This window comes from Sorex araneus, chromosome 3 (assembly GCF_027595985.1).
Source record: "Sorex araneus isolate mSorAra2 chromosome 3, mSorAra2.pri, whole genome shotgun sequence".
Classification (NCBI taxonomy): Eukaryota; Metazoa; Chordata; class Mammalia; order Eulipotyphla; family Soricidae; genus Sorex; species Sorex araneus.
Window position 1 is genome coordinate 216,026,246 of NC_073304.1, and position 10,396 is coordinate 216,036,641.

The 10,396-nt window shown below is 48.5% G+C and overlaps 1 protein-coding gene and 1 pseudogene across 1 annotated transcript in view; one reads left to right on the top strand and one right to left on the bottom strand.

The window, feature by feature from the left end:
• NPEPPS (aminopeptidase puromycin sensitive) overlaps positions 1 to 6,710 on the bottom strand; it is a 93,564-nt gene extending 86,854 nt beyond the window's left edge. The window contains exon 1 of the mRNA XM_055130339.1: positions 6,310 to 6,710. Coding sequence (XP_054986314.1) covers positions 6,310 to 6,570 — 261 coding nt within the window. The 5' untranslated portion in view covers positions 6,571 to 6,710. The remainder of the gene's footprint in view (positions 1 to 6,309) is intronic.
• Positions 2,231 to 2,345, top strand: LOC129403992 (small nucleolar RNA SNORA36 family; annotated as a pseudogene).
• Positions 6,711 to 10,396: the final 3,686 nt, after the last annotated feature.

A 10,396-nucleotide genomic window follows, 5' to 3' on the forward strand; every position in this document is an offset into this window, starting at 1 on the left:
GGTTAATGCTTCTTTCTGGGAGTCCCAGCAGTCAAGCCAAACTCTCAGGAACAGTTCAACTGAAGCAGCAGGCAGACAGGCAGGCTGGCAGGCAGGCAGGCAATCGGTAATTTTAGAGTGGAAGTTTCCTATGAACTAGGAAGGCAGCTGTCTGAGACCTTTTTTTTTTCCTCAATGAGTCCTTAATAGAGTCATTCAGGAATACACCTTAAATGTACTACAGTAAGGCCTGAGAGGACTTTTTTTTTTTTTGATTGCCGAAGTTCTGAGATTTTTACTAAAAGGAAATCTCCAGTGTGACAATTGCAAATTCCAGTCGATCTTTGAGGCCTGAGTCACTTTGCCTGACAAGCAAGTCCATCGTTTAAATTTTGTAATAATTGTTGACTTTGTGGAAAGGGCTATAATTTCTAAAGACAATAAGGAACAATAATTAGTAAACATAAAATGGGCCAAGTTTTCTAACAAAAGAGACACTGAAAAGGGCAAATTATAGAAAGTTAAACGTAAGTATCACTAAAGGCCTGAACTGGGGGCCAGAGAGATATAGCACTGGCAAGTTGTGGCAAATGGAGCAGATATTATTATCTGCAAAATTTGAATGGTAGGTTGCTTTTCCGTATAATATTTCCTAATTTAAAATAAGATTTTTTTTTTTTTTTTGCTTTTTGGGTCACACCTGGCTCTGCACAGGGGTTACTCCTGGCTCTGCACTCAGGAATTATTCCTGGCGGTGCTCAGGGGACCATATGGGATGCTGGGAATCGAACCCGGGTTGGCCGCGTGCAAGGCAAAAACGCCCTACCCGCTGTGCTATCGCTCCAGCCCCGTTAAAATAAGATTTTAAAGTTATTAAAGTGGGGGGCTGGAGCGATAGCATAGCAGGTAAGGTGTTTGCCTTGCACATGACCGACCCGAGTTCGGCTCCCAGGATCTCATAGTCCTCTGATCACCGCCAGCGTAATTCCTGAGTGCAAAGCCAGGTGTGACACACACTCACAAAAAAAAAAAAAAAGTTATTAAAGTGGCCCAGTATATTTGCATGGCATTGAAAATGGCATCTCCCCCCTCTCAAAAAAAAAAAAGAAAGAAAAAGAAAATGGCATCCCCAAGATCTGGAGAACAAAACAACTATCAGAAGACTCAGTCCTTTGCACTGACTCACAGATCAGAGCAAGATTTACTTACAATAAGAGCAAGCTCATTTATGTAGCAAAGTTCAAAGAACTTTCATAGATAATTTACTACTTGAGACCACATTTATCTGGATTGTATTAGACAATATTAATTATGCAGAACCAGGAAGTTACCAAAAAAAAAAAACCCAATATGAAAAGCCAGAATAGATAATACAAAGTCCATACACTTAAAGCTCAAACTCTTCAGGCAGAAGAGAATCCATCAAAGGGGCCAAAGAGATAGTACAGTGGGTAGGGCATCTGCCTTTCACATGGTTGATCTAGGTTTCACTCCTGGCACCCCGTATGGTCCTTCTAGCCCTGCTAGAAATAATCTTGAATACAGAGCCAGGAGTAAGCCCTGAACATTAGGCATGGGTCAAAAAACAAACAAAACTGAGAATCCATCAAATCCCAACTTAGAAATATCAAGGGGCGGGGGCCAGGAGGGAGGACACGAAGAGATAGCTCAAAGACTGAAGCACAAAGTTTGGTTTGCATGTGGGAGTCCTGGGTTCAATCTCTGGGACGGCATGATCCACTGAGCATCACTGAGCATCACTGGCAGGGCTAAGACTAGGCCAAAGCACCACAAGGTAGTGTCCATATCCACTTAAATTCTCACTCTCCCTCTCTCTCTCTCTCTCTCTCTCTCTCTCTCTCTCTCACACACACACACACACACACACACACACACACACACACAGAGTCTTTTTACACTCAAACAAGTTCCAAAGAGATGGCTCAACAGGCTGAACACCTGCTCTGTATTATAGGAGGCTTGGGTTCAATCCCCCACACCCCATGGTCCTCTACGCACCTCTGGGAGCAACCCCTAAGCACACTCCAAGAAAAGCCTCAGGCAGCACCAGGTGTGAGCCAAAAAATAAAAATAAATAAATGCCAGGATAATGGTGAAGGACAGTAGACTCTGGTGGAGTGGCATGGTGCTGGAAGGTTTTACACAAGAGATCTTACCATTAACAGTACTGTAAATCACGATGCCTAAAATAAAATTTTAGGTATCAAAATAAGTAAAAATAAACCCAAACAACCAAGTTGAGCCTAGTTCTGGGCTGCTTCCCTGTTTTGGTAATTAAACTTTGGGACATTAAGGACATGGGCTAGGAGATATTTCTCTATTCATTTCCCTCCTGGCCTACCAGGAAAAAAAAAAAAGACCTCAAACAAATGTGTATATCTCATCACCAAGACCTCTTCAGATCAAGTTCAATAAAATTGGACAGGGAAGAAATTGCACAATAGGCTGCAACAAGACACAGTGAGAAGCCAAGAAGTAATAATCTGAAAGTAAGGAAAACAAACAAAAACTTTAAAGAACAAACATGAAAGTATTAAAGTACAACATACAGTTTTGGATAATCTAGGGTTATAAATACCAATGCTACGTATTCAGAATAATGGCCAGTGTTTGTAGAAAGGACCTGGAGACAGCTCAAGGACTGGGGAGCAGCCTGGTATGTGCGGGGCCTCAGCTCGCCCGGGGCCCAGCGCAGCATGGCTGGGCCTGGGTGTGGCTTACTGGCCCCAGCACCACTGAGGAGGGCCTCCAAAATTTGTTTAGTAATTTTTTTTTAATTGGGGGGGGGAGAAAAAAGCCATATTAGAAGGAATTAGAATTTTTTTAAATGTGTTTTTAGGAATATTTCTATCCCAATCAGTAAGCCTGTTTAAAGTGTTAAGTGTCAGGGACAGAGAGATAGTACAGTGGGCAAGGCACTTGCCTTGCACCCGGCTAACCTGGGTTTAACCCCCAGTATCCATATGATCCCCCAAGCCCTGCCAGGAAGTGGCCCTTGAGCCCAGAGCCAAAAGTCAGCACTGAGCACTGCTGAGTGTGCTCAAACAGGAAAAAGAATCAAGTGTAAATGCCTCAAAGCACAAACTTCATTTACCTGAAACTGCTTCTGCATTTTTATTAGATCAGGTTTAATATATGAAAGCTTTTATACTTAGGCATTTCCTAGGTAATGTCTTATGAAGTAACAGAAAACCTAAACCAATTCTATTCCTTATCACCCATCTTTCCCACTTAATTTCCGAAAACCATGTAATAATCTAGCACAACATTGGGCAAGTTACTAATTTCATCATCTTTAGAGTATTTAAAAAACCACCAGATGACTAGACAGAAAATATGCAAAATTTGGGCAGAAAATTCCTAACACGGGTTTTGACAGTAATATCCACCCAGGTGCCAAGTTTTGAGCCTGCCAAACTACTCTAAACTCTCCTCTTAGTGCCAATTTAGTCATCACCAATATGAGTATATTGTTGGTGAAGGCCAGGGATTGTCTAGGATAACCTGACTTCTGACCTTGAAGGATGAAGTTAATTTCTTTGGCACAGACAAGAGTATTTCCATAAGAGAAAGCCCAATCACTTGTATAAACCAGTGTACACTCAGGATAAGGAATTAGTCACTCGTATGGCCATCTATTTTTTAAATATCCATAAAGCAAGAGTGTCAGAATTTGAAGTAGCTACAAAAATCATTCGCTCTCAAATATCCTAAAGTAAGGTGAGAAAAGAAAGGGAATGTCCCCATTTCTCTTGGCACATGATAGAACACTTTTTAAACCTGCCAAATCAGAACACATTCACTTATATAAAAAACAGGCACCTTTTAAATCAGTGCAGTCCGACTAATTTCATCACCTTCTCGAGGAACCCACACCCAGAGTGGTTAAAAATCCACTAAGTTTCTAATATGTAACCTGTACAAATACTCTGGGCTTATCATAAAATTTTGCAACTAAAGCAACCAAGCAACTTGTATACTTTGTAATGTGATTCCAACTCTTAGGAATCTGACCCAAAAGCAGCTATAAGTCTAGATTTCTAGAGATAAGATTAGTCCACATCTTTAGGTTTCCACAAGAAGACTGGCCACAATGAAACCTCTTTCAAAATGCATTACAAGCCACTATCATGGAACCAGAGAGAGAGCGCAGTTTAACGAGCATGCCTTGTGTAAGGCTGACTGGGTTAGATCCCCAGCACCATATACTGTCCCCCAAGCACCATCAGAAATGATCTCTGAGCACCAAGCTAGAAGCCCTGACCACCACTGGGTGTGGCCCAAACCACCCCCCAAATTTCACCATCAGGCTATTGTCCATGAATGTTGCCAGCTAGTTTAGAAAGAAATGCTTTGAACAGTTCATGTTACTGTGCTGTAGAAGATTATTTCCTTGTATCGAATTAACAAGTCCCTGTATATATCTAGTACATTACCATGTACTCCCTGAATGGCCCAAACAGTGTTCCACAAAGTTCTCTCTCTTTTTTTCACAAAGTTCTCTTCAGAAAAGCAGAGAAGCATGTCACTGCTTGTTGTTCTAGTCTCACACTTAAATGTAACTGTCACTTCTTAATAATCATCTAAAAACCCTTATAACAATTTTCTTCTGGAAAACTTCCCCCAAGTAATCACACCTCTCAAAATGATGAACCCATTATGGCAACTAATGGGGTACAGAAACAAAGGATTTTTTTTAAAAGTTAGTCTTCTCATATAATGCGAACTCATTCATTGCTAGCTGCTTCTTCCCGGAGGTTTGCCAAGTCACAAGACACTCTACTGTTTACAATCCCTCCCATCTGCCCCTGCCAATATATATCAAACACTCAGTCACTTGGCTTACACACAGCCTCCCAAATCACCCTCTCAAATTCTAAGTTAAACCCAGGATGCACTCGCTCTGATGCACATTCTAAATGGAAATTTTTTTAAATCGCCTGACTTACACAGAGAGAAGTTCTGCTTTTGGATGCTGCCTGACCCTCAGTTCCCATGCTTCCCGGTACAAGCACCTCTCATCCAACACACACTTTTAAATTCTACACTTTTTGCACACATTTGCACTCCACGTATTCCTGGCTTTCAAAGACGCCTTCCAACTCTAATTCATTCAGAGTCCACATTTCTTTCATCACAAGCTTCATTACAACCTACACCCCGGGTTGCTTTAAATACTGAGGCCTGACTGAGTGCCCCCGGGTCGGTCCCTGCCCCCGCCGCGGTCAGAAGAGAAATGAGAAATATATCGACCAGCATTCTTTTGAAACAACTAAACACTTCTCATTTTTCACCGCGGACTTCATTGAATACATGACATTGAAGAGTATCGGTAAATGTCTATTGTTCGGCATCTTGGCCGGGGGGCTTTCTCACCGAGGGTCCCCCAGTGAAATAATACTCCGAATAACGCTGCGAGGGGGAGGGGGAGCAGCATGATTCGCCAAAAACTGCCCTGAAGAGCCATGGAATATTTTCACCAGTGGCATGCTAAAACCAACAGCTTCTTTCAGAGGAGGGCAGTGCTAAGCAACCATCGCTGTAGCAATAAATCCACCTGCTTCAAAGGCTGCAAAGCTGCAAAGGAGGAGACGCGGGGACGGGGGAGGGGGGCGGGGGGGTCCTCCTTCAGCTCCTCTAGAGGTTAGGAGAGAACAAAGTCACCGCGGCACAGTCACTCGAGGGGAAAGGGAAGGGGGAGGGGGCGGACCGTCGCGGAAACCCAGCCCCTGGGCCGGAGCAGGCGGGGAGAACTCGGCGAGGCGGCCCGGGATTAACATTCCCCGTCGGCCCCTCTCCCCCCGTCCCCCCCCCGCCCGCACACGCGCCCCTCCTCGCGGGAGCGCGGCGCCCGGAGTCCCCGATGACCCACCCCTTCCCATGTGTCCTCTGCGGCCCGAGAGCCAGGAGCCAAGCGAAGAAGCGAGTCCCGAGGTGGAGAGCGAGCGTGGACTCCCGTGACCACCCCCCCGCTGGCTCCGCCACCCCCAGCACCCTCCGGTGTCTCGCACTCCGCCCGGAAGGGGCCGGGGAGCGGGGCGCAGCCCCCCGACACAGGTGTGCGCGGCGGCCGGCCCGGGTCCGCCGGCTCCCACTTGGGGGGGTGTGGGGGGGCCCAGCCCCGCCCCGCAGCCCCGCACTCCGCGCCGGCGCCCCTCCCCCGCCCGCCCCAGGGGCGCACGCCGCGCCCCGCGAGCCGGCCTCCCCGCCCCGCACCCCGCAGCCCGGGGCCCTCCGCCCGCCCTGCCCGCGGGCGCGGCCTAACCGCGGGCCCCCGCAGCCTGCCCCTGGCGCCCCGGGTGGCCGTACCTGGGCGGCGGCCTCCAGCTTGCCCTCGAAGGTGAAGTCCAGCAGGTCGGGCTTGAGGCAGAGGCTGTAGTTGATGGGGGACACGTCGGCGGGCAGCCGCTCGAAGGGCCTCTTCTCCGGCATCTCGGCGCGGCCCAGGCTGTGCAGGCGGCGGCGGCGGCGAGCGGAGAGGCTGAGGAGGAGAAGGAGGAGGGGAGGAGGCGGAGGGCCGAGGGCGAGCAGGCGGCGAGCGAGGGAGGGGGCGGCGGCGGCCAGCCACATCCACCGAGCGCGCGGGCCTCCGAGCGCCGCGGGAGCCACCGGGGGGCGCCGGGGGAGGAGGGGGCGAGACCCCGCGCGAGCGCCAGGGGCCGGCGGGCGACTGTGCGGGCGGCGGGCGGCGGGCGAGCTGCCTACGGGGAAGGGGGCGGAGGGGAGGGGAGGGAGGAGGGCCGGCCGCGAGGGAGGGGCGGAGGGAGGCGGGCGGCGGCGGCGGCGGCTGCGTGCGCGGCCCCGCCGGGAGAGGGAGCGCGCGCGCGCGCCCGGGCGGCGGGGCGGGAGCGGCGCGGCGAGGGCGCGGCCGGCCCCGCGGGGCGCGGGGGCGCGGGCGGCGCGGGGCGGCGCTGCACCTGTCGGAAGGCGGCGCGGCTGCGGGCCGGGGCGGGCCCCCCGAGAAGCAGCTCGCTCTGGGGGCCGGGGCGTAAAAGGGCCCCCCTGCCCTGTGCGCTCCCCGATGCCTGCGCGTGGGTCGGTCGAGTCTGGGCTGCGGGGGAGGAAAGAAATACCCGTCCGGGCCAACTCCGCCACCAGCAGCAGCACCACCACCTCCCACCAGCACCACCAGTGGATTTTTTTGGGTTTTTTTTTTTTTCACCTGCACATCAACGGGAATTCCTGACCTGAGGGAGTTCTGGGCCGTAATTATTCAAGGAGCACGTTCCACGGATGATTAGAAAAGTTTTGTCAGAAATCTTTCATAATCTAGGTTATTTAAACCAATGTTATTTGAGCCTAGGAGGGAGCGATTTTTAAAGTTAAGTTTCTGTTTCCGTGACTTAATGTTTGAGAGATTATATTTCACCACACTCCCCCCCACTTCTCCTCCGCCTCCCCACCCCCCACATTTTCGTGTTTCTGCTTTTCTTGACTAAAAGTCCCTTTGCCAATTGTGGTCTCATTAATGGTAAACTTAGCTGTGATTCCCCGTAGTTCTGTCTATATATATATATATATACACATATGTATATGTATATATACATAAGAACAGCAGATTTGTCCCTAATCTCCATATCTCCATATTCCCTTATTGAACTCTCATGTAGAGCTCCTTAATTTCTAAAAGTCTATGTTGAATGTTGTAGAAATATAAATGCAAGCCAAATGAGTCGCTTTAAATCTTCTAGTACCTGTCAATAAATAAATAAATAAAGATTAAAAAGGCACCTGTGGTGGTGGCGCTGGAGAGATAGTACAGCAGGCAAGGTGCTTTTTTGGTAGGCGGTTAATCTCCAGCACCCCATTTGATGCCCCAAGCACTGCCAAGAGTGCAGAGCCAGAAGTACACCCTGAGCATTGTCAGGTGCTGCCCCCCCCAAAAAAAAAGAAACAGGTGAAATATGGCATTTTCTTTACATAGCATATGCAACATGTTATCATTTCAACAGGCAATATAAAAATATTGAGATTTGACAGGCTTCAAAGACTTAGTATTTTATAGGTACAGCAGATGTCTGTTCTCACCAGGCCTATTTCAGAGGCCCCGTAGCCCCTTGTGGCACGAGGCCTTCTATTGAACCACATGGTCTTAGACACTGGGCTTGGTCTCGTTGCCTGTGATTCCTATAGACTGGGAAGGACAGACTGGAAGGCTACAATCTTTGGGACTGGAGAGATAGTACAGTGGAGAAGGTACTTGCTTGCACACAGTCCCTAGCTCTCATGGTCCCCCAAGCCCCAAGCCCTATCAGTAGTAGTAATTCCTAAGCACAGAGCCAGGAGTAAGTCCTAAGCACTGTGTAAGTAAGTTGTAAGTCCAACTGTGGCCCCAGAGCAAAAGTTGTATTCTTTTTTTTTTTTTTTTTTTGGTCTTGGGGCCATACTCAGTATGCACAGAGGCTAGTGCTTGGGGAACTATGGGATACCAGGAATTGATTCTGGCCTCTGCAATCATACACTCAGCCTGTTGAGCTCTCTCTCCAGCCCAATCTTTTCTAAGATACATGATGAGGTCCTTTGTTACATCAATGCAACATCAATACAATTTATGACATCTTTTGCTTTTTTTTTTTTTTTTGCTTTTGGGTCATACCCGGCAATGCTCAGAGGTTACTCCTGGCTCTGTGCTCAGGAATTACTCCTGGCAGTGTTCGGAGGACCATATGGGATACTGAAAATCAAACCTGGGTCGGCCGCGTGCAAGGCAAACGCCCTACCCACTGTGCTATCAGTCTAGCCCCTAATTTATGACATCTTTTGGTCATAGAAGTGAGAACACATTAATCAAATAATCATGCAATGAGTTCTTACTAAACTTTTTCTTGTATTATTACTTCACTCAATTCTGTCACGTCTGTGAGAGGACTAGTCATTCTTATTTTACAGGTGAGGAAACGGACACAGAGATTCAGTCACTTGCCCAAGGTCACACAGTGAATCAACAGCAGAGCTGGCATTAGGACGCAGACATTTTTTCTCCTGGAAAATTTTGCAGTGGCATTCCTATTTTTCCGTGTGTATGTGTGGATGGGGTGTATCAGGGCCTAACCTGGTGATGCTCAGGGACTACATTTTGCTCTGTGCTCATGGGTCACTTCTGACAGTTTCTCAGGGGACCATCTGTGGTGCTAGGGATTGAATCAGGGTCAACTTCATGCAAGGCAAGTGCTTTAACTCCTGTACCACTTTCCAGCTCATATTTTTCTCATTCTTTTCTGGAGCGTTGATAAATTCTTCAGACCATGTACAACAGTGCTCAGAGTCTGCTCCTGGTTCTGTGCTCAGAATCATTCCTGGTGGTCCTGGAGGACCATATGCAATGCAGAGGATTAAACCAGGGTCAGCTCCATGGAAGTCAAACACCTTAACCCCTGTGCGCTCTCTCTCTCGCTCTCTCTCTCTCTCTCTCTCTCTCTCTCTCTCTCTCTCTCTCTCTCTCTCTCTCTCTCTCTGGCCTCTCTTTTGTTTATTCTAATCATCTCTGCCTCGGGGCAGTGGGGGGGGGTCACACTGGCGATGCACAGGGGCTACTCCTGGCTCTGCACTCAGGAATTACCCCTGGCGGTGCTCAGTGGACCCTATGGGATGCTGGGAATCAAACCTGGTTGGCCGCGTGCAAGGAAAATGCCCTACCCACTGTGCTACTGCTCCAGCCCCTGCCTCAGCTTTTTTAGTTTATTTTTTGTTTTTGCTTGGGGGGCCACACCAGCAGTGTTTGGGCTTACTCCTGACTCTGCATTCAGGGATTACTCCTGGAAGGCAAGCAAGCATGCTGTACAATCACTCCAGCCCAATCTGCATCATCACTTAAAAAGTTACTTGTGTGGGGGCTGGAGCGATGGCACAGCGGGTAGGGTGTTTGCCTTGCACTCGGCCAACCCTGGTTCGAATCCCAGCTTCCCATATGGTGCCCTGAGCACGCCAGGGGAGATTCCTGAGTGCATGAGCCAGGAGTGACCCCTGTGCATCACCGGGTGTGACCCAAAAAGTAAAAAAAAAAAAAAAAAAGTTACTTGTGTGGGACTGGAGCGATAGTACAGCAGGTATGGCACTTGCTTTGCACACACCTGACCCAGGTTCAATCTCTGGCATACTGTATGGTACCCTGAGCACCACCAGGAGCAATTCCTGAGTGCAGAGCCAGGAGTAATCCCTGAGCATCGTTTAGTGTGACTCAACACCCCCCCCCCAAAAAAAAAGTTACTTGTGTTATACAAGAACCCATAAAGCTCCCTCTGGCCTATTAAAGCACAGTGGATTTAAAACCATTTAAAACCATTTAAGACCCTCCTTGTATGCCCATACCATTTTCACAGACTTGTTCCATCTTACTCTTTAATAAAGATTCTCCATTTGTAGCAAACTAACCCGTTTACCATTTGACCTTTAGCAA